This window comes from Hydra vulgaris, chromosome 07, assembly GCF_038396675.1.
Source record: "Hydra vulgaris chromosome 07, alternate assembly HydraT2T_AEP".
Lineage (NCBI taxonomy): Eukaryota > Metazoa > Cnidaria > Hydrozoa > Anthoathecata > Hydridae > Hydra > Hydra vulgaris.
The window spans coordinates 5,343,264-5,368,922 of NC_088926.1; the positions used below are offsets into that span (position 1 = coordinate 5,343,264).

General features: G+C 29.1%; 1 protein-coding gene across 2 annotated transcripts in view; it reads right to left on the reverse strand.

Annotated features, from left to right (window-relative positions):
- LOC100201438 (protein SHQ1 homolog) overlaps positions 1-25,326 on the reverse strand; it is a 39,691-nt gene extending 14,365 nt beyond the window's left edge. For both annotated transcript variants that reach the window (XM_065800866.1, XM_065800865.1), the window contains exons 1-10: positions 25,170-25,326; positions 23,246-23,313; positions 21,611-21,675; positions 12,824-12,952; positions 12,297-12,400; positions 12,083-12,154; positions 11,817-11,929; positions 11,395-11,497; positions 11,076-11,110; positions 4,993-5,027 (exon numbers count right to left, since the gene is read on the reverse strand). In XM_065800866.1, coding sequence (XP_065656938.1) covers positions 4,993-5,027; positions 11,076-11,110; positions 11,395-11,497; positions 11,817-11,929; positions 12,083-12,154; positions 12,297-12,400; positions 12,824-12,952; positions 21,611-21,675; positions 23,246-23,313; positions 25,170-25,244 — 799 coding nt within the window. In that variant the 5' untranslated portion in view covers positions 25,245-25,326. The remainder of the gene's footprint in view (positions 1-4,992; positions 5,028-11,075; positions 11,111-11,394; positions 11,498-11,816; positions 11,930-12,082; positions 12,155-12,296; positions 12,401-12,823; positions 12,953-21,610; positions 21,676-23,245; positions 23,314-25,169) is intronic.
- Positions 25,327-25,659: the final 333 nt, after the last annotated feature.

A 25,659-nucleotide genomic window follows, 5' to 3' on the forward strand; every position in this document is an offset into this window, starting at 1 on the left:
TGAACACTTTTAAATTGACTTTTCTCAGAAACAACTTCTCCAATTGTAATGATTTTCTTTTTATAATGATGCTTACATAATTTATTTTTAATTCAATCAAAATAAATATAGCCTTAACTTCACGACATGCAAGTAATTTAATTTTTTATAAAGTACATCGTCTCCACAATTTTGCTTTGTGCCACTTTTTTTGTAGCATTAATCCATAAATCTTGAAAATTTTTAACACTATTTTCACATTTGTCTCTTTTCCTCAATATTCCCTTCACAATTGCCCAGTAAGATTTGATAACTCGCTGTTTAGGACAATTTGGTGGTTTAGCATCCTTTGGAACAAAATTGACTTTTTTTTTCTTATACCACTGATTTACTCTTTTGGAATAGTGGATCAATGCTAGATCTGGCTAAAATAAAGTTGATAATTTGTACTTTTTAATTAGAGGAAGAAGTCGTTTTTTCAAGCATTCACTTACATATAGATCTGGTGTAAAAGATTGATTTGTTATGAAAGGAGACCTTTAAAACCTCAACTGCAAATTGCCTGCCATACAAGAAACTCGAAAGTGATTTTCTTACTTAAATGTACTTAAATTTGTCAGAAGCTTTATAACGTTTTGACTGATAATAGTATTGACCTGGAAGCATTGAGTGATCTTTCTTACAGTAAATTTCGTCATCTTCTAAAATGCATAAAATTTTTTTCATAATTAATTTAAGCAAATTTTTACCTAATCCAATTTCCTTGACTTTTCCATCAAGCAACTTTTTTGGTACTTTTTTCTTGTAATATTCTTTCAGATTTTCTTTTTTAAATACTCGTTGATCGAAAGCTTTATTGCATTTGAACTTTGTAGCTAAATCTTGTTGTGACTGAGTCAGATTTTGCTGAATTAAGTCGACTATTGCTTTTGCCTTCTTTTTAAAAATAGATCTTGATTTTCCACCACTTCCCAATTTTATTTTACAGTTTTGTTTTCCTTATAACATTTTATAATAATTCCAACAGTTAATTTTGGAACTTCACATGAAATCATGGAACATGAGAATGATGGATTTTCTATGTAAATTTTTTTTCTGATTTTCTGACTCTTAACTCAACATTGCAAACACTAATGAGGAGTAAACAAAACTACACTCACACACAAGAAAACTAATTATGTTAGCATCATAATAAAAAAATCATAACAATTGATTAAGTGGTTTTTGAGAAAATTCAATTTTAAGTTGTCCAAATTTCAACTGATCATGGTGATATATATATATATATATATATATATATATATATATATATATATATATATATATATATATATATATATATATATATATATATATATATATATATATATATGGATATATATAGATCTATAGTTTGTTGTCTTTGGGAAGAGCGGAAGGAAAAAAGTGATTCTTACACCAACACATACGTCACTTTTAATTACTTTTGACTTTCGTCCGAAATTTTCGTGTTGGACAAAAGACCAATTAATTTAATTACAAATAAATCACCATTAATTTAATTACAAATAAATCGTTTTTTAAAAAAACCACAAAAACGCAAATTTAATTGACCAGAATGTTTTTAAAAACATTCTGAATGTTTTTAACAATATAAACAATGTTTTTATTTTTAATTTTTTTAATAAAATGTTTTTATTTTTATTTTTTTTACTGTAAATCATGCGCGGAGTGTTACTACATCGACTATCTTATAGCCTGACTCGCAAGGGAGTGCTGCTACATCGACTGACAAATAGCCTGATCCGCAAGGGAGTGCTGCTACATCTACTATCTTTTAGCCTGACCCGCAAGGGAGTGCTGCTACATCGACTGAGGGTTTGGTTGGGGCAGGCAGTCTATCAATTAATAAAAAATAATAATTCCGGTCTTGCTTTTTAATTTAGAACTACATCAATGCAATAGTTGTCTCCTTGCTGTAATAAACAATTTGAATTCTTTACTAACTGATTACAGGAAAAGTACTATTAATAAAAAAATATTAGGTATAAAATCCATAGTGTGCAAAAAAGTTGGCAAAAAAGTTTTACTTTTCATTTAACTACTTTTTTTTTCAATTTTTCTTAATTACTTGATGACTATGAACTAGTAGATGACTGATGAAAAAATTTATTGGCATCAAAAGATAGAATATTAGATATTATAATTTTTAAAATTGTACTTTAGGGATCGTCCATAAGGTACATACATTCAGAGGGGAAAAGGGGGTCTGCAAATGGCGTATATGAGATGGGAGGGCAGTGGGTCAATTATAAAAGAAAGGAGACACTAAATTTTAAAAAATATTATAAAATGTTAGTTAAATAAGTTAAAAGCATAGGTACTTTTAGGGAAGTAGAGGGTACTCAAAAAAGCGTATTGCAAAATGCGGGTGGGGTGGGGGTGGTGGTGTAAATGAAAAAAAGCGTACATATTTTATGGACGACCCCTTGACCAATATTACATTTCTTAAAGACAGGTCTAAATACAGATAATATTCGGTGCACTCTTAATTAATTATTAGTCTTTGAAACTGGAAAATTGATTTTTATTTAATTTGACTAAATTTAAAAAAATTTGTTTGCAATAGCTTACAAAAAAATACCAACTTTTATGTTTTTTTGATTTACTTATAAAGGTATAACAAAAACAAAATGGAAAATAAAAAAAAACATTTTTAATTTGAAAAAGATGTTATTGCAAAGTTGTCTAAACTTAATGAAACTGCAATATTGTCTTAACAAACTGAATGTCAAAATGTATTGACTTGTTTAAGAGTATTTTGTGAAGAGAAAGAGGGGCTGCATTAAAAATTCATTTAATAACTATAAATATTTTTAAATTTTTAAATATTAAAAGACTCTATGGAGGTACTTGTACAGGAGATAAAAGTTGCATCACTTTTTATCGAATAAAGATGAATGGGTAAGTAATTTTTGGGTAAGTAAAAACTTATGTAAATACATAAGAAATTTATATTTTTGTGTGGAAAAGATTTGTGAATACGGCTTTGCCTAACTTTGAACTTCAGCAAAACTTATGCTAATCAAATTTTTAATTTAAAAAAATGTTGTGAACCCACACCCAGGAGCAACCAGGATCCGAAGGAGTTTTTTTAATAACGAATATTTAAAATAACACTTAAACTCATACTCTTCAAGACTACACCTTAATGTTTACAGAAAAATGTGTTGTTAGGGCTACAGAGCTCAAAGAGAAAAAGCAAAGACAACTAGCCCCAGTGTCCCCTAGGAGTACTGCTGCATCAAATAAGGGCTTTGGTTTGAGCAAGTAATTTTTTTAATCTATCAATTAAAAAAATTACTTTTTAAAGTTTTTAAACTTTTTCCAGTCTTCTAAATTATTATTATTTTTTAAATAAATAAGTTAAAATTTTATGGTAAAAATTAAATATTACACATATATACTTTAATATATAAACATTAATAAATACCAGTTCTCTCAATACTAATCTTTTTATTAATTTAAGAAATTTTCGCTTGATTTTTGATACTAGCATTTTCAACTTGATTATAAACAATTACATTTAATTATAAACAAACAGTAATATCACTTTTTAATGGCTTCCCTAAAGTTCCCTTTATATGAGCTTATGTAAGTGTAATAGCAATTTTACCTACTGACTATGGCCTAAACTCATACTTCTGTATTTAGATTAGAATTTTTTGTTATATGGAATTTTAATTAATTCTCAAATTTTTTTTTCAAATTTGTTAGTTTCTACTATATTGCATGGACATTTGTTATTATGATTGCAGATTGGTCTAATATTGATAGTGCTTTTATTTTGTTCTGTGATGTTAGCAAAGATTTAAGGTTTGTGTTTAATTAAAGTACAGTCTTGCAGCCTGCTTTCCTAAATAATTTTCAAAGATTTGGTGATAATATTGGGATCCACAGTAGCAATATAGTTGGCATGTTTAGTTCATTGCTAGATGAGACTATTTCATTATTTCAGTGTCATTTTTTTATAACAATATTTGCAAGGTTTTTAGGAGGAAATTAATAATGCTCTATGGATAAATCCCTTAAATCTTCTTTCTATGATTTTTGGATCATTGTTTGCATTGAGCTTAACCTGAATATTTTTTATTGCTTCTTTTCAATGTATGTTAAAATCATAATTACCTTTTTAATTGTTGGTTATTTGGATATTAAAAAAATTTAAAATTCGATTGTGTATTTAATGGCATTATCTTTATTGGTAAATCCTGAGTGGCTGTCATTTACATACCTCAAAAACAACTTTATTTCTAGCGGTGGATTAGAATGAAGCGCCATGTCAATTGCTTTATTTTGAAAAACTGCAGGAAACCTTCTGCAAGTGTTACCCCAAGTAAAAGCCCTATTGGGCCTGAATCCAAAAGCTGGCAAATTTCTTCATTCCACAAAAAATAAAATTTATATAAACACAGTTCTATTAGTGATTTTATTTTTGAGATGCTTAGTTTTGTTAATGTATTTATATTTGGGAAGAGCTTTAACATATCAAGAAGAACTTTTGTGAACTCTCTTCCAGATGGATTGGTGGGTATAAATTGATAACGCCATAAGAAACCTGTATTTCATCATTTGTATTAGAAGAAAAATGGGACCAACCTGCAATTGGGCGTCATAACAAGAAATGTCCATGCAATATAAAATGGAAGCAAGTAAAAATATTGAAAATAGAACTTGAAAAACTTGAAAGAAAAATTTAAAAATCAATTGAAATTCAGTATAACAAATGCAGACCTAAAAACGGAGGTATTAATTTAGGTCATGGTCAGTAGGTAAAAACGGACGCTATATTTTTTATAATTGCATGAGCAAAGTAATATAATAAATTATTATTATATATATATATATATATATATATATATATATATATATATATATACATATATATATATGTTAAACATATTTATATAGAATATTATATCTATGTATATATTTAATTTAATATAAAAATTAAAACATAATTAACATACTAACATTTACAACTGTTCTCAGTACAAGGCAGTTTGGAGCTAAAAAAAAAAGTTTAACAATGTAAAGAATGATTTAAAAATCAAAAATAAAATTGCAACTTGTCTTCAAAGCAAAAAAAAAACAGTGGGCAAAATAAATGACAAAACCATTTATTTTTTTTTATTTTTATGAAATGATTAGAAAACCATAACTAATTTTTATTTAAAAAAAAACAAAAAACTATCAATCATTTAAAAGCAGCATGATATATATGCTTTTGTTGTTTTTTAAAACAATAATACTTTGCACTGTGGACCAGTGAGCATATTAGGTTTGATGGAGTGTCTCTTGCAATTTTTTCATTGATACATTATTGTTATCATTATAATAACATTATTTAATCATAATTAAAATTAATTAGTAATTATATAATTAAAATTAAAATGAGTTCCACTTGATAAGTAAAATTATCAAATCAATTTTCAAATAAAATGTGCAAATAAGTAAAACTAAATTGCGTTCCAAATTTTATGTAGAAGTTTGCCAGATAATCATTTAAATTAAATTTTAAATTCGCTTAAAAAAGTTACTGCCGCAAATTTAGTATACTAGACTACAAATTGAACTATTTCAAAGTAGTAATAGTAGATGGTTAAGTATAAATAATAAACTTCCAACAAGGCTGCAAGCAACCACTAATTGAAGCTGGAAGCTGGATGAGATAAGATGAAGATTGTAGAGCAAGATAACGATTGACAGACAACTTAAAGGATTGCAATTTAGATGAATCAGGAAAGTAAGATGAAGAAAGCGAATTCCAAAGGACTGATGTTTGAGAAAAAAAAACTAGACGAATAAGAGTTTTTGGAGCATTTGGGAACAGTCACAGAAAAAGAATGACAATTAATTGAATGATGAGTAACACGAGAATTGATTTTAATGGCACATGAGACGCTAGCTTTTTAGAGCAGTGCCCATTATAGTATTTGTAGAAAAGAGAAAGAGAAGCAACATTATGACCTTGTGATAATTGTTGGAGGTTGGCTGCTAGAGAAGGTCCAACTATGTTTACAATGCGTTTTTGCACATTGTCTAAAAAAGAAAGCGCATTATTAGAAGATCCACCCCAGATATGGCAACAGTATTTCATACAAGGCCGGATTTGAGATTTATAGAGATAGAGAATAGAATCTGAAGTAAGAAAGTGTTGAGCTCGATAAAGAGATTCAACCTTAGAAGATGCAAATTTTGCAACAGATATGATATATGGTTTCCAAAAAAGGGTTAGAAGTAAGAGTTATTCCTAGAAGATGAAGAGTGGATGACTCATCGAGAACATTACTGTTCATAAATATAGAAAAATCGAAATTATTGCGATAACGATTGGCTGAAAAAAATTGAGTTTTATCTGAATTAAAGTTCACCAGCCACTGTGAGCTCCATGCTGTAGCAGAAGTGAGGTCCTTTTCAAGCTCAAATGCCCCCTCCTAGTAACCAGAGAGTGTTGGCTTCTATCATGACAGGAATAAATGGTAGTATCATCAGCGAACAAAGCCACCTTAGATGTGAGAATATCTGGAAGATCGTTAATGTAAATTAAAAAGAGTATAGGGCCAAGAATTGAACCTTGAGGAGCCCCTGAAGATACAGAATAAGAAGAAGAGTGGTGTTCATCGAGGACAACTTTTATACTACAATTGGAAAGGAAGGATTCAGTAATCTTAAAGATGTTACCAGATACACCATAAGAAGAAAGTTTATGGAGAAGACCAGCATGCCAAACTTTATCAAAAGCTTTAGAAATGTCAAGAGTGATGGCTTTAACCTCTCCACCTTTATTTAATGCATGATAAAACCTATCGGTTATTACTGTTAGCAAATCAGCTGTAGAACGAGTAGATCGAAATCCATATTGATGATCAGAAAGTAAACTATTAAATTCAAGATAAGAGATTAAGTGTTTGTTAGTTAAAGATTCAAAAACCTTGCTTATGATAGAAAGAAGACTAATGGGACGGTAGTTAAAGGAATCGGATTGCTCTCCAGAATTTTTGAAAATAGGGATAACAGATGCCACTTTCCAGCAGGCTGGAAAAAAAGACTCTGATAAACACTTGTTGAATAGTTTTGAAAGTACAGACAATAGCTCTGGAGAACACTTCTGCAAGACTATAAAAGGTATGTTGTCCGGGCCACAAGCTGTAGAAGAGTCTAAGCAGGAAATCACTTTAGATATGGAAGCTGGAGTAGTACGAATGTCAAGCAATGGATCAACTTGTTTGACGGCTGTATCAGGTAGAACGCAACTAGTGGAATCAAGAGATGATATTGATGAAAAGTTTTTAGCAAACAATTTAGCTTCTTTAGGTGAGGTGACAAAATCTGAACCATACAAGAGGGGTGGAATAACAGATTTGCCCTTATTATTGATACTATTAAAGATTCCCCAGAAGTCACGAGAGCCTAATTTTTGTGATGAAATATGAGATTCCATGACCTAAGAATAGAGATTTGGCGTTAGACAAAACTTTTTAACAATGGTTTTTAGCAGTAATAAACAGACGTCTGCTTTCAGGAGAATTGTTTTGCTGATAGATATGCAAGTAATGGTTTTGATTGGCAATTGCAGCAGCACAATGTGAGGAAAACTATGGAGAAGAGTGTGGCATGTTCTGGAATCGTTGAGAAGGAACAAAAGATTCCATGCCAGCCTGAATCCACGAAGTTATGTAAAAAGCACATTTGTCAACAGGAAGACGAAAGATTTCTACCGAAGGGCCATCAAGAAGAAAATCACGGAAAGAGTCCCAGTCAGCTTCAAGGTAGTTGTAAGAGGTACAATGATAGGGGGATTTAGTTGATGAAGAAGAATGAGATAATAGTTTTAGAGAGATCAAACTGTGATAAGAAGCACTTAAAGGTAAACGAAAGCACATAAAAGAACAGTCTGTGGATTCAAACCTAGTTTCCTGACAAATGGGTGAACTGTTACGAATGTAAATGCCCAGACCAAGCATGTGAATATTGGAGTTTTTATGAATTAAAAGAAGATAACCATCAACACTAAGATCACAAGATGAGGCAGCTGAACTCCAATTAGTCTTATTAAGAGCAAGTAGGTCTGGTGAACTTTGCAAGAGATAAGACTCAACAGAAGAAAAGTTACATGTGGGCTCTTGCCCACACTCCCCTAAAACAGTTTTTTTATCTCAAAAGTATAATTACCATTGTAACTAAAATGAAATACATAAAGTCATTTTTATTAAAAATTAATTACATAATAAACTGCAATGCTTTTTTTCACGGTTGTTGAAAAAAAAAAAAAAAATTAAAAAAGAGCGCAGATTTAAATGCAAATGTTTTTGATTACATTAGGCTAACTGATAAATGTAAAATTATTACACTCTAAACTATATCAATAAAATATAAAATTATTTCTAATCAAAGTGACCAAGCCTTTCTCTTTATCCTTCAGCCAATATTGTTATTGTTGATGACTTTAACGCTCATTACACAGAATTGCTTGGCTCAAGTGTCAGTGACTCTGCAAGCATTAAAACACACAACTTTTGCCTTTCTCAATCTCTAACACAAATAGTCAACTTTCCAACTCGCTTTTCAGACAATCCGAATCATTTACTTTCTCTACTCAAGTTTCGTCTTGTTTCCCGTTCTACTCAGTGCTCAGTTTTTCCACATTCACCCTAAGGTGCTTCTAATCACAGTTTAATCTCTCTAAAGCTATTATCTCATTCTTCTTCATCATCAGTATCCCATTATCATCATACCTTAAAACTACCTTAAGGCTGACTGCGACTCTTTCCGTGGTTTTTTTCGTGATGGCCCCTGGGTACGAATCTTTTGTTTTCCTGCTGACAAATGTATTTTTTAAGTAACTTCTTGGATTCAGGCTTCTCTTGAAAAAAGACGTCTGTTTAATATTGCTAGAAACCATTGTAAAAAAGTTTTGTCTAACGCCAAAGCCCGCTATTCTCAGGTCACAAAATCTCATATTTCATCTCAAAAATTAGGCCCTTGTGACGTCTGGAGAATTTTTAACAGTGTCTACAATAAGGGCTAATCTGTTATTCCACCCCTCTGTATGGTTGTATGTTTCAGATTTTGTCACCTCACCTAAAGACAAAGCTGAATTGTTTCTAAGAACTTCAATATCAGCTCTTGATTCCACTACCAAGTCATGTTCTACCTAATATAGCCAACAAACAGGTTGATCTATTATTTGACCTTCCTATCACTCAAGTTTTAGTATCTAAAGTGATTTCCTGCTTATACTCCTCAACAATTTGTGGTCCAGACAACATACCTGTTATAGTCTTGCAGAAGTGTTCTCCAGAGCTGTCGTCTATACTTTCAAAACTATTTAACAAGGTCTTATCAGAGTCTTGTTTTCCAGCCTGCTGGAACGCAGCATCTGTTATCCTTATTTTCAAAAATTCTGAAGAGCAATCTGACTCGTCTAACTACAGCCCCATTAGTCTTCTTACTATCATAAGCAAGGTTTTTGAGTCTTTAATTAACAAACACTAAATCTCTCATCTTGAATCTAATAAATTTCTTTCTGATCATCAATATGAATTTTGATCTTCTTGTTCTACTGCTGATTTATTAATGGTAATAACTGATAGGTTTTATTCTGCATTAGATTGATGTGGAGAGGCTAAGGTTATCACTTTCAACATTTCTAAAGCTTTTGATAAAGTTTGGCATGCTGGTCTTCTCAATAAGTTCTCGTCTTATGGTGTATCAGGTAACATCTTTAAGATTATTGAATCATTCCTTATCAATCGTAGTATAAAAGCTGTCCTTGATGGACAGCACTCTTCTTCATATCTGGTAACTTCAGAGGTTCTTTAAGTTCCTATCCTTGGCCCTATACTTTATAATTTAAATTAACAATCTCCCAGAAATTCTCACATCTAAGGCGGCATTGTTCGCTTATGATACTACCCATTTATTATTATCTTGATAAGAAGCCAACACTTTCTGATTGCTTGGAGAAGACATTTGAGCTTAAAATGGATCTCACTTCTGCTACAACATGAACCTCTCAGTGGCTGGTGAACTTTAACTCAGACAAAACTCAAAAAAAATTTTCAGCTAATCGTTAAAAATTTTTTCAGCTAATCGTGAACAATTTTTTTAGCTAATCGTAATCGCAATAATCTAGATCTTTCTATATTTATAAACGGTAAAGTGCTTAATGAGTAATCTATTCTTCATCTTCTTGGATTAACTCAATCTTTCTTGGAAATCATATATCAACTCTGTTGCAAAATTAGCGTCTGCTAAGGTTGCATCTCTTTATCGTGCTCGCCACTTCCTCATACAGAACTCTACTCTTTATCTTTATAAACCTTAAATCCGTCCTTGTATGGAACACTGTTGCCATATCTGGGACGAATCTTCCAATGATGCCCTTTCTTTTTAAGACAAGGTACAAAAAGGCATTTAAAAATAGTTGGACATGCTCTTGCAGCCAACCTCCAACAATTATCACATCATCGTAATGTTGCTTTTCTTTCTCTTTTCTATAAATACTATAATGGGCACTGCTCTAAAGAGCTAGCTAACATCACTTATCAAATAAGTAGTATAATTAAATAAATGGATAGCTAATGTGAAAACCTAAAGACAACACTTTTCTAAAGAATTTTTTCATAGCTCAATGACACTTGTTATAAATATATTCTTGTGACATTAACATTACAAACATTTGCTAGTAACAAGTATAAAACCAAAGTTTGTATTTATAAACCAATTTTTTTAATGAATAAACAGATAACTCATGCAAAAACCAAAAGCTCTTGTAAGAAGCTGTTTAGAGGAGCAGCTTGCATGCCTCGCGATATTTGTTTTAGGAGAGCTTTTCTTTGCTCTTGCACTCATTTACTCCCGCCGAGGTCTGCTAAAGCAACCCCCCTAACTGCAAACCAACGCCAGGGATTAGATTAAAGGGGTTCAAAAAAAACCTTTTTTTGCAACTAGATGTGATAAATCAAGATGACCTGACACATGCTTTGTACTAATAAATAAATACTAACAAAAGTTGACTAATGTTAAAAAATTATTTCATACAAAAGAAATACCTATTTTTGATTAAACCATCTGGCTGACATAAACTCTAAAAAAAAATTAAAAACTTTCTTTTGTAATTAAATAACAGTAAACTATCATTATCAAAAAAAAAACTATTATAATATAAAAATAAATATATAAAATGTTATAATATTAAGTTTTCAAAAGAATAAGAAAGTAAAGAGATTTTTAAAAGATAAAAAATGTAATTTTATTTTAAGAGATTTTTTTGAAAAAATTCAAATTTTTTTGTCTTTTAGATGTAAAATCAGTAAATTTAAGTATTTAAGAAGAAAATAAAATTTAAAAACAATCTCCAATTAATAATACCGGTGATGTTTCCTCAAGATGGGAGTGATTCTCCTTATAATTTAACCATGATGGACAAAACTCTAGAAGAGGTTTGATTAGTTCTTCGTCCAAAAAGTCTGCTCTAAATTTAAAATAATTTTGAAAAAATATGATTACCCCAATAAATCACATTAAACTTTGAACCACATTTACATGATTAAGAAAATTGTATTTGAAAAAATAATTTACATTTGATAAAACAAGTTAATAAAATAAATAGTTTATTAACTATGTATATAAACATTGTATAAATTGTAGTTGTACAGGTTACAGAAAATCAATTACAATATTTAAATGATACCCAATAAAAAAAATCTTATCATTCCAACCCACCCCCACCCCCAACTTTCTATATCAACACCCATCTAACATCTCTCTTAAAAAGAAATTAACAACAATACATGTAATGATCTTTATCAAACTTTTCAGCATCTGCTAACTTTCTTAGTCTTTGCCTATCCGAAGGTGTTGTCTCGTCAGGAGAGTCCAGATCAATAACTTCAGACATTTCACCCTATAATACATGAAATATATTTTTTAAATGTACCTTTAGTACCCTAAAAATATATAGATATAATATAAATAAATAAAAAATTATAATGCTTTAAGTATTAAAAAAACAAAAGAAAGAAAAAATTAGCAGGAACAAAACAAGGAATTTAAAAACCTTAAAACTTGAGAATAAACCATAATATTTGTTGCCGAAACCATATTTGTATTGAAAGCATTTATCTGATGTCTAAAGCAAAAAAGTTTTATCAAATCAAAAAGGATTGTCATGATAAACTTCCAAACAATATCCAAGATCTCTTTTTTTGCTTGCAACTTGTAAACCAATCACAAAGAGATCATGCATAAATCTTTAAAATTGTATGTCTCACAGATTCAGAACTTAATGTTTGTTCTATCTCCCAAGTGAATTCATCATCTGGAACATCCACCTCATTTTCATTCTTATCATCATTCTGATTGTTATTTGAATTTTCTGAAAACATTATATAAAAACAGTAACAAAAACAAATTTAATTATTTAATAATCTAAATTATTGATAACTAAAATTATTAAAAAAAGTGAACAATAATAAAAAAAATCAATAAAACAAAATCTCAAAAATTTTTATAAATTATTATTTAAAAGATTTTTTTTTTTTCCAATAGTCTTTTATTTAAATTTTTTTAATTGAAAAAGATATATTGGTTTTTGCTAAAACTTTTTTTAAACTACACTTAATAATACTGACAAATGAAATGAGTGGCTTGTATGCATTGTAAACATTTTTGGCATTCGTTGCAGTCTTTATTTATTCTGTGGTGATCATATTTATTTGTACACGTGTAAAAACACTACAGATGTAGTAATATTGCGCTTAGGTTATGAAAAAAATAAAACCATATAAAAAAAAGTTACCATCAGCTAAAACCTCAACCAGTGGTTTATTTGGTTGTTTCTTCTTGCTAGCCAAAAGTAAAGTTAGCATGTCAAGATTTGGAAAAAATTCTCCACTTTGTAGCTTTGGTATATTAATTGTAAAAACACCTGAAAAATTAACAAATGACAACTTTTACTCTCCTTTTCAACAGTTTAAAATCAAAACAAGAAAAAAAAAATCTAATATAGTAAAATAACAAAAATAACCAAAACTAAAAAAAAAATTTTCAAAAACAAATATAACAAAAATGATAGAAAGAATATATTCTATAATAATAAATTTTTGTGGTTTTTTCAAACACAATAAATTTTAATTAGTTTCTTTCATTATTTAATTCTGTTAGCGTAAAGCAAACTTGATGATTTAAATTCTTGGCTAAATTTTATCTGGTGATTCAAGAACTCCAATAATTTTACTATCATAAGAAATATATGGGCATAAAGAAAAATATGATGCCTTTTTTTTTTCTTTTTTTTCTTTAATCTAATTTACTCCTAGCAAGGCTTCAAGCAAACACCATAAAGTTTGGAGTTAATAAAGTAGAAAACAAAGAGTTAAAGAGCAAGGAAATAACAGAAGATTTAAAAAATTGAAACTTTTAAAAATTGAAACTGGGAAAATATGAAGAGTTTCTAAGACATTGAAGTGCAAGGAAAAAACCAGATGAATTTTAGAGCATTAAAGGACATATAAAGTAAAAGGATGCAAAATGACAAATCGAGCAAAAATGAGATTTGGTTGATGGAACTAGAGATGATAGCTCTTTTTACAGTAGCAGTTATAATAATATTTGTGGAAAAGAAAAAGAAATGCAACCTTAAAACAATAGGAGAGGGGCTCAAGCTTGGAAGATAAAGTGAATAGTAATCCAAGAAGACATAAAGAATAGGACTCATTGAGAGTGTTGCTATTCATTAATATAATTTTGTCGATAATATTGCAATAGTTGTTTGCAGTAAATAACTTAGTTTTGTTGAAGTTAAAATTCATAGGCCACTGCAGGCTCCAAACTGTTAAAGAAGAATGATCAGATTCAAGATCAACTGCCTGTTCTAAGTGATTAATAATAGAAGACTTTTTGTCAAGAAAAGTATAAATTGACTCAAATTTATACTTTTCAGGAAATAGAGCCACTTTAGATGTAAGATTGTCAGGAAGATCAATAATGTAGATAAGAAACAATATATGACCATGGATAGAACCTTGAGGTACCCCAGAAGTTATTGAAAATAAAGAAGAGTATAGCCCTTTAAGGACCACTCTAATACTGCAGTTAGAAAGAAATGATTGGATAATCTTAAAAATTTTCACAGAAACATCAGTTTATTAAAAACTTTTGATATGCCAAAAAGCAATAGCCTTTTGTTTGTTGTTTTCATATAATGAATGATGGAACCTTTCTAGTAAAAAAGTTAACAAATCAGCTGCAGAGAGAAAGAATTGGAATAAGCATTAAATGTCATAGAGTAAGACAATAGTTGGAGGGGTCAGAGTGTTCAGAGTTTTTTAAAAATTTAGAAACACAGCCATTTTGTCATCGGGCAGGGAAATTCAGTTAAGCACTTATATATTTTATAAAGTATTGAAGAAAGTTCTGGAAAACACTTTTGAAAGACTATCACAGAAATGATGTCTGGACTACAAGTCATAAAGGAGTTTAATTGAGAAATGACTTTAGCAACAGAAGCTGCAGTGATTTGGATGACTAAAAATGGGTTGCCATGTTTAACTTGAATGGCAGGAAGAGTATGGCCATAAGATTCAAAAGTCAAATTAGAGGGAAAGTTCTTTGCAAATAGTTCTAACTAATCCTTGGAAGAGGTAATAAGATCAGACCTATTAATTAGAGATGGAATGTTCGATCTTTGTTAATGACACTGTTGAAAATTTTCCAAAAGGTACAAGATTTTATAAACTGGGAATAATAGAGCAAAGCATCAGACATCACCTTTTTACATCAATTTCTTGCAATAAAAAAAGGGGTTTGTTTTGATAAAAGTTGTTTTTAGAAAAAAATGAAAAAAATTATTACAATTAGATATAGCAACTGCACAGGAAGATGAAAACTATGGAGTAAAATAAAGCTTGACTTGAAACCGACAAGAAGGAGTATAAGCTTTCATACCTGCCTGGATCTAGCAGGTTATGTAGGAGGCACATTTATTAGTAAAAAGACATAAATATCAGCCCAATGACAGCAATGAAGAAAATCAAGAGAAGAATCCCAGTCAGCTTTAGGGTAGTAGTAAGTAGTGCAATGATAGGGTAAGTCCAAAGAAGAAGCGTGAGACAAAAAATTTATAGAAATCATTGCACCTAAAGTCAGCCACCTAAAGCAGAACAAGGAGAAGTTGAACACAAGTGTCAGAGTAAATCTGAGTAAGAGATTGAAAAATCCAGAAGTTATGAGCTTAAGTCAGCAGGGTCAGTAGTGTTAGAGCCAAGTCAATCAGTGTGATGAGCATTAAAGTCACCAATAACAATAATATTAGCAAAGAGATGAAAGGGAAAGGATTTGGTCAATCTTATAAGAAACTAAATCTAAAAAAGTGAAGTCTTGAGATAAAGGAGAACAATAAAAAAGAAGAGAAAGGTGATTGAGTGAAGAAGTGCAAAGCGAAAGCACATAAAAGAATGGTCAGGGGATTTAAACCTGATTTTTTGACAAATAGATGAACTGATGCATAAGTAAATGCCCAAGCCAAGCATGTGACTATTGGAGTCTTCGCGAATCAAAGGATAGTAGCCATCAATACTGAGATACAAAGAAGAAACAGCCGAATTCAAATTAGTCTAACAAAGACCAAAAAAATCTGGTGAATTTTGCAAGAGATAAGATTCAGCTGATGAAAGTTACTTTGAAGACCACAAATGTTTGTAAAAGATATATTGAAACAGTTAGGTAGTGGTGATGGTTTATGTTTAAAATTTTTTGATTACTTAGATCATGTTCAAATATCTTGAACTGGCATCCCAAGCAATGAACGATGCAGTTGCCGCAGCCCTGTTAATTAACTCAAAGTCATACCTTAGGGCTTCTTAAGTGGCCTCGACAATGCGCACCAAAAGCACTAACAGAGATACCTATGTGCAACATGGAACTCTAATATAATAACTCTAATATCATGAATACTCTAATATTTTACAGATGTTGATGACTCGGAGAGCTGCCACAAAGTTTGGAAAACCTTACTAGCCGGCCTCAAAACCATTAAACTGAGTTTTCGATATTGTTAGTAAATGAGCTAACATTACTCCAGTGATTTAAGCAGAATACAAAAATATATATAGTAACTTATGGGTGAGCAAACAACATGCCAGAGGTTTAGACAGAATACAAACATATATATAGGAACTTATGGGTGGATGATCACAGCGCTAGAAGTTCAGACAAACATATATAGGTAGTAAATTAAGGGCGGGCTAAAAAAGTAAATAAGACACCTCTAACTATAACCTCTAACAGACAAAAAGAGATTAACATATAAAATAAAAAGGAGAGGGCTAAGGATTCCAAAAAGAATGCCACTGAAGACATTTTTTATTTAGATTTATATTGACCAATAGTCTTTGTGTGTGCTCAGATAACCACCTACTTTAGTAAATTCTTTACAACCCCATATGCTTTGACCTTAATAAGTAATTTTTTATGGGGAAACTTATCAAATGGTTTGGAGAAGATTACAAATGATTGAAAATGAGACTAAAAGATGTGAATGAGACTAAGCGAAAAAAGCAGAACAGTTTTTAGGCCTAAGCTGTCACAAACCAGCAAAATCAGCTTTATGATTCATTTGGCCTTAATAACTCTAGGTTTTGTTTAAATCAATCAATTGTAATGTAGGCATGTATATACACATTGAGCATATGCATGGCTTCAACTTTGATAGTTTAACAGTTGGTTTAATTTCAAAAAAAAAGTAAAAGTAGTTAATTAGTGTAGTGGTTATTTTTTGCAGGTCAACAAGGTTACAGGCATAAAAGTCAAGAAATAGATTTGGAACATTTGTTACCATGCAGTTATTCTACAAAAAGTTGGGCAGAGCTGAATAGTTAGACATCAGAGATAAAGCTATGCTATCTTTTTAATCTATTTTTGCTTGTTTAACCAGTTTAATAACATGTTTTCAAGCCAATGCATCTTTCAAAAAAAGTTGCTGTCACGACCAGCTTTGAAATATTGAACCTGTGTGTAAGGAATGATAGAAAACAAGATTAAGCTGTTTAGCAAAAAAAGTTAGGAGTTTTTTTTTTTTTTTTTAAATGGCATAAATGATTATAAACCATCAAAACTGGTTGATTTGTTTGGCCTTAATTACTTTAGGTTTTGTTAAACTGAATCAGGTGTAATATAGACTTGTGATATACATGTTGAGCATATGCATGGCTTCAACTTTGGTAGTTTACCAGTTTGTTCAATTTAAAAGAAAAAGTAAAAGTAGTTATTTAGTGGTTTTTGCGATTTTTATCCCCATCATTCCCTGGTAGTACCTCACTCAACTTGTTTTTATTTTTTCGCAGGAACTTTGTTTGTCATGGTTTGTGTTTTAGAGTTGAATAGATGAGAGAGGCTTGTAACCACAATAAATAATATCAAAAAAAATTTTTACAAGAAAAATTCAAATGTACACTATAAAAATAGAGGGTCTAAAAATTCTTAAAAAAGTGCAATAATAAATTAGTAGCAATCACTTATAAATATATTTTTATTTCACACAATGTTTTGCCAATATGTTAATATTTATGTTGATATTTATGTTATTAATTAATGGCTTCAACTTATACAAAAAATAATTCCCATGCGTATTTTGACAGGTTGGTGTCTTTTAAATTTCTGTTACTTTTTTATTAAGAATGATGTTTTTGTAGAGCAACGCATTATTAATTTTGTAGTTAATATTCATTATTAATAATAATTTGTATTAAATTTGCTTTTATTTGATCTTTAATAATTTTCTCTATCTTTTTTATGCAACTGTAGCCAACTTGAATTTTACTTCAGTTAACAATTTTGTGCAATTTATTAGAGGGTGGGAAGTGTTAATCCAATAAATTTAAAAAATGCTTTTCCAAGGTTAGTGGAAACATTTTTGATATATGGGAGGTTAAAACAAATTATGTTTTTTAGACCTACTTTGCTTTTATGCATTCTTTTTATCAGGGGTCAAATTTTAGTCTGAAATTATGAATTATATAAACATTTTTTAAGAATTTTCTTTTAATGATAAGTTTTAACATACTCTACAGATGCGTAAAATATTACAGTTGAAATATTTACGACTTCTTGTGATTTAATTTTTGGTATAAACTGATGCTTATAAACACATTGCTTGCGGTACATTTCAGAGCGGCTTTGCAAGTAAAAAATAAGGTTAACTTTAAATCTAAATTGATTTTTTTTAACACTAAAATACAGATGAAATACAGAAACACACAAAAAAAACCATGTTGCTACACTAACCCGTACCAGTATGGGACATGTGCTTAAGTAACAACTTTCAGAAAATGTACAAGTATGTGACCAGCGCTTTAGCATCAATCATCAAAAAACATACTACTATGTGCCCCGCATTCAATGAATTAATATTAGTATTAGTAATTGCTATAATTGATTTGAGCCAGTGAGTGTGGTATTAACACACTATGACAGCGGATTTGCTTAATTGCTGCTCATCCAGCAATCAAGACCTGCTTTAAAACTCTAAACTGATTGTACATTAACCAATTCGCTTGGCAAGCTATTCCATGGCTGATCTAATAAATATAAAGTTTTCAAAGCTTGCTTAGTGACTTCTTTGACATATTTAAAGTGGAGACCTCTTGTTTGAGTTTGTTGAAAACTGATTTTTTTTTATTGATTTCGAATCGTTAAAACTGTTATAGAATTTAAAAAGTTTAATCATGTCTCCTCTTTGTCACTTTTTTGTCAAGGTAATTAAGTCAAGAGCTTTAAGACAATTCTCATAGTTGATTTTTAAAAATGATGTTAATTAAGTTGCACGATGTTGGACTCTTTCTAATAAATCAATTTCACCCTTTCGAATAGGTGACCAAACTGGTACTGCAAACTCTAACAGTGGTTGCAGAAAAGAAACAAAGTATTCTCAGGAGTCTAATATCTAAACAAATGAAGCACTTTCTAATCCGACCCAACATTTGTTTGGCTTTGCCTATGCATTTTTTACATGATTTTTCCATTTCAGATTGCTTGAGAAGATTACTCCAAGATCATGTTCAGATTCTGTTATGCTTAACTTTTATTCATTGTCATAAAGAGGGTCATTTTTTATTATTCCAGCCAAAGTGCATGACCATACATTTCGAAATATTAAATTTCACAAGTCTCGAATCCACTTAAAAGCTAAATCAAGATATGATTGCAAAGAAAGAGTCGATGCACTGGAAAGCATTTCATTCATAGTTTGGTGTCATCTGCATACAGCTTGGTTAGGTTTTTTAGAGTTTCAGGCAAATCTTTTATAAATAGCGCAAATAAGAGTGATCCAATTACTGACCTTTGTGGCACACCACTGGTAATTTCTGCCCAAGAGGATACATTTTTGTCTATCATAACACTTTGCTTTCTTTTAAAAAAGCGTCAATCCATTGTATTGTCAGACCAGATATTCCATAAACTGTTAGTTTAAGCAACAATTTTTTTTTGGCACAGTGTCAAATGCTCCAGCAAAATTCAAAAAAACAATATTAACAGGTTTACCATTCTCTAAGGTGCTTGAAATAAAATCAAGTGTTTCTAGCAGATCTGTTGAGCATGATTTATTTTTAACTGTGCTGTTGCTTGCTATTAGTTTGAATTTGAAAAGTTTCAAGTTTACATATAATTATGCCTTCCATTATTTTGTATGCAATTGAGATAAGTGATACAGGTTGGTAATTTCTTGTAATAATTAATTGTAGTAATTAATTGGCAGTTTGCCAGTGCAATTTAGACCAATATATCACTCATATGGATATCTTTATATGTAAAATGTTTATTTGTCATAATAAATGTTTAAGTAGTTTTTAAATCAAAAGAGGACAGTAGACCATCATCTTTCACAAATGCAACTTGAAAAATTTTGTTTAAGATATCAGCAATATCTTTTGAATTTGGATTTTTGGTGGGTCTTTTTACCAAATTAAATTCAAAGTTTGGTCCTACTTTTTTAATCTCACATACTACATTTTTGAAAATCATTCACTCAGTAAAAATCAGTTCATCAAACATTTCTTGTACATTTTTATTACTGAAGCATTGTTTCCAGTCAACATTTGAAAAAGATCAGATATGAGTTCAGATTTGGAATAAGGAAACATAAATCTTATCTTGCTTTTATTGTCACGGATTTCTTTATCAAACAAGATGAAACTGAAAAATGTGTTAATTTTAGCATTCATTACTTAAGAGCCTTTATTGATAAACATCATGTAAAATGAAAAAATATTTATTAGTGATTTCTACTAATTTATATAAATATGCATGTAAATATATATACCTATAGTAAAGGGCTTAGATATACAGTTTGTGGTACAAAAAAAAGCTTTTCATTTATCTAAGGTATTTTGACTGACAAAATTTAAGTTTGATTTTAACAAAACGCATTAATTTAATTGAGGAAACTAATTAAATTTAATATTTTTTTAAAAAGTCACAAAACATTAATTAAAAGACCACAATGTTTTTAAAAACATTCTGAATGTTTTTATTTTATTTTTTTAAATAAAAACATTTTGAATGTTTTATTTTTATTTATTTACTGTAAAACATGCGCAGAGTGTTGCTACATCGACTATCTTATAGCCTGACTTGCAACAGAGTGTTGCTACATTGACTGAGGGTTTGGTTGGGGCAGGTAGTTTATCAAATAATAATAAAAAAAATTTTTTTCCAGTCTTTAAAATAATTTTTTTTTTAAAAAACCTAAAACTGACATTTTATGTCATGTTACCACTATGCAAGAGTATATATATGTATGTATGTATGTATGTATGTATGTATGTATGTATGTATGTATGTATGTATGTATGTATGTATGTATATATATATATATATATATATATATATATATATATATATATTTAATTCAAAAGGTCAGATCCATTGCTTATGATCTGGCATTTTAAATTGAATAAAACTACCATATACACCTTAAATAGGAGAAACACATGGCATTTAATACAAAGACATGCCAACAATTTCCCACCCCTTCAGCCATCATATAATGCAGCATAGCCACACATGTATCTATCAGCTGAACTGTATTTTTTGTTGCAGAGCCCATTTTGTAAGAAATGGTCCTTAACAATCGCACAGTAATGTAAATGATGTAATGTAAGTATTAAGATAACCATCAATTTTTTTTAGTCGCTCTTCTTTAATGAAACTTTTCAAAAAGTTAAATAACATTTTTGGTCATAAGTTTGCTATTTTATTGCCAGAATCAAAAATTTTCAGCCTATATTGTTATCCAGAATAACATCTTACAAACAAAATTGCTAAAAGTTTAATTAAGGGTTTCAATAAATTTTTTTTTGATAAAGTTGTTGCAAGTGTAACGTAAGTTAAAAATGGAACACGCCATATAAATGTGTTTTATTTAAGAAAAATCTATAATTAATGTTTTTAAAAATTTTATCAATTGGTTAAACAATTGTCAATTAGTTAAACAATCAAAAGACGATTTTTTTTTTCAATTGACATTGATCAGTAAAATGTAAATCACTTCAGTACACTACAGTACACTATTTTAATACAAAATAATAACCTTTGTGAATGTCATAGGATGCATTTTCTTTACCATTTTCAACAACTTTACATGGAAAGGTTAATCTATATTTAGAAAGATAAAACTTTTTGTTCAACTTCTTTTCTTATATAAATGAAAAATTATACAATTATTTCCATACAAAAACAAATAGGAAAAAAAAAACACAGTATTCTCATAAAATAAATTTTTTTAATAAAAAAAAAATTGACAAAAAAAAAATTAAAATCCTCTTTTGTTTTATCTTTATAAAAATAATTTTATAAAGATAAAACAAATGAGGTAATTTAAGTAACCAGATTTAATAGATTCAAAAATAATAGTTTGATCCATCTTACAACTTTTTTTTAGATCATTTATAAAGTAAATTTAATATTGCAAACCCACAACTGTATAACGATGAATTACCTTCCTTACTTGTGTTTTCTATGTTACACACATAGAAAACACAAGTCAAAAAAAACAACCTTACTTTAGGCAAATTAAAAAAAAATAATCAAAGAAAACTTAATAATTGTTTGGAGAACAAGAGAAAACTGAGAAATTATTGTTATGATTATTATTAATATATACAAAAGTTTGCTAAAGTTTTAAATATTAATTTAGAGAACAAAAGAGAAAACAGAGAAGAAAAGTATTTGAGAGAAGTCAATTACTTATCAAATCAAGAAAATATAATAAACTAATGACAATATAAAAAGTATAAGAATAAACAACAATTAAAAACAAATTATTCTTTCTTCAATCATACTGTCTACCAGCGAAAAGAAGCACAAATAAACTTATCTTTATAAATTACATAGAATAAAAAAAAAATAATAAAAACAATAATTGTTTAGAATTGCAATAAGTTTTTGAGCTCTATTGTATTTAATTTTCTGAGTAAAGCATAGATAAATTAGTTATTCAAAAAAAATTTAGTATTTGTAAATCAACATTTTAAAAGTTTATTGTCATTTTTATCTTCCATGGATTCACACTTATGTGGTTTGGTTTCAAAATCTTTTCTTAATGCCATTTTCTGATTAAAATAAAATATTATTATTTTACAACCTGCTACTCTTCATAGCATTAACCTATTTTGCAGACTAATTTTTTTTTTTGTGCTACTACCACAAGGAGGATTGCAACCTAAGTTTACAAGCTCCTCTTACCTTAACCTATAAATAATTTGAAGATTTTTTTTCAAGGAAACCTACCTTCACTGCAACTAAGAAGCAGTGTAGGAACAGTTTATAGTCATGATCAGTTTAATGTCATAATCCAGGATAATATAAGAGAGAATAAAGAAGAAATTAAAAAAAAAAATCAAGATAGATAAAAAATTTCATAAAAATTCAAGATAGAAAAACCAATATTGGCAAAAAAACTAATATTAGCAAATCACAGCTATTGATATCAATAAATTTTAACAGATACAAATATAACTATTACATCATGGATAAAATTAAAGCACATCCACTACATATTACATACTGTACATTATCATAATGAAGTTTTCTAAATCTAAAATACATAATATAAATTTCTCAGCAGTGAAACAAGCTAGATCAAACATTATGCTACTGTAGACTCACAAAACTACCTTTAAATATTTAACTGAGTAATTTCCTATAAATATTTACTTTTACATACCTAAGAAAGTAGGGTTTCACGTAGAATTTAAAGTCATATTCATCAATATACATTTCTACCTCATTTGCCTGAAACAGAAAAATAAGTAAAAACAAAAAGAAAAAAATAAGTTATAAAATTTAAATCTTAAAATTTTTTAAAATTTTTTTTTTCAAGTTATTAAGGTACCCCAAGAAAACCAAGCAATTTTATCACTGAAAAAGAACATTTAACCAGGCAGTTCACAACTCCATTTATACCTATGTTAGCCAGAACTCTAACCATTGTGCCACAACTGTTTAAAATTTATTCCTAACTAGTAAGCAACTGGAGTTTATATTTAAATGGGGTCAAGGCTGAGTTTGATAAAAGATGGCCAATGCCAGGCTGAATTTGCAACTAGCATAAGTTATTTAAAACCTTTAAAAACTATATTATTTTTTATTTGAAATTCATGTATGTATATACATATATATAGTTCTATAGTTTGTTGCATTTGGGAAGCACGGAAGAAATAAAGTGATTCTTACGCCAACACATACATCACTTTTAATTACTTTTGACTTTCGTCCAACATTTTCGTGTTGGACAAAAGTAAAAACCATTAATTTAATTACAAATAAATTGTTTTTTAAAAAAACCACAAAACGCAAATTTAATTGACCAGAATGTTTTTAAAAACATTCTGAATGTTTTTAAAACATTCTAAATGTTTTTAACAATATAAACAATGTTTTTATTTTTATTTTTTTTAATAAAATGTTTTTATTTTTAATTTTTTTAATAAAATGTTTTATTTTTATTTTTTTTACTGTAAATCATGCGCGGAGTGCTGCTACATCGAGTATCTTATAGCCTGACTCGCAAGGAAGTGCTGCTACATCGACTGACAAGTAGCCAGACTCACAAGGAAATGCTGCTATATTGACTGACAAATAGCCTGACTCGCAACGGAGTGCTGCTACATCTACTATCTTTTAGCCTGACCCGCAAGGGAGTGCTGCTACATCGACTGAGGGTTTGGTTGGGGCAGGCAGTCTATCAATTAAAAAAAATAAAAAATTCCGGTCTTGCATTTTAATTTTTACTTTTTGTCAACAAAATATGGAAAAAACTTTCGGACAACATATATGAGTCCTATATATATACATATATATATATATATATATATATATATATATATATATATATATATATATATATATATATATATATATATATATATATATATATATATATATATATATATATATATATATATATATATATATATATATATATATATATATATATAAGCTTGAATTTAAGTAATATGAATTTTAATACCATTTTTGTCATAAATTTTTTTAAAAAAAATTCAAATAAACCACTTTAAAAAAGGGTGTCTTCTGCGTGTATTCGTTTTCTGTAAAGATAAGTGTAGAGAGGTAGCAGCTTTAAGAAAAAATCGTAGAAGTAAGAAAACTTAGAGAGTGTGTTACATATGGTATAAAAAATTTTTATACAATATTTAACACACTCTCTAATTTTTCTTACTTCTATGATTTTCTCTTAAAGCTGCTACCTCTCTACATGCAGATTTACATTTTTCATGCCCATTATTACTTATCTTTACAGAAAACGAATACACGCAGAAGACACCCTTTTTTAAAGTGGTTTATTTGAATTTTTTTTAAAAAAATTTATGACAAAAATGGTATTAAAAGTCATATTACTTAAATTCAAACTAGCAATATGCTATATAACACCATATTTTAAGTCGACATAAATTTTTTTTTCTTTCAAGTGAAGGGCTTTTACAAAAAAATAAAAATTTATCTTTACTTTGCAAATGCAAAACCAAAAACAGCTCTTCAATTAAAATACATTTTCTGAACTTTTGTTTGAATAAAACATTTGTTACTGTCAAAAAGAAAATAGAATCCAAGAAAAAGAGAACTCCTACCTTCACATAAGGAGCTTTAATAGTGAGAATCAAGAATTCATTGTTCTGTCGAAGTTCAAAACTTGGAGTCAGCATTTTTGTAAAATAAATACTTCAATAAAATTCTTAGCACAAGTACATTTAAAAATAATTTTACTTTACATAGATAATTACAAACGTAAATAATTATGTTATTTGTTATCATCATAATCATAATCATCAGCATCAGCAAATAGTGTTTTTATACACGAATAGGGAATACTGAACAGCAATTTTTTAAATTTGGGTTATAAAGTTCAACACATAGTACAATTTGTTAAAATTTACCGATCTAAAAATAAGATAATAGCTTACTATTCAATAAGCGAATAGTGTTATTCGATAAGCAAATAGTGCTATTCTATAAGTGAATAGCGCTATTCGATAAGCGAATAGTGCTATCCGATAAGCGAATAGTGATATTCGATAAGCGAATAGCGCTATTCGATAAGCGAATAGCGCTATTCGATAA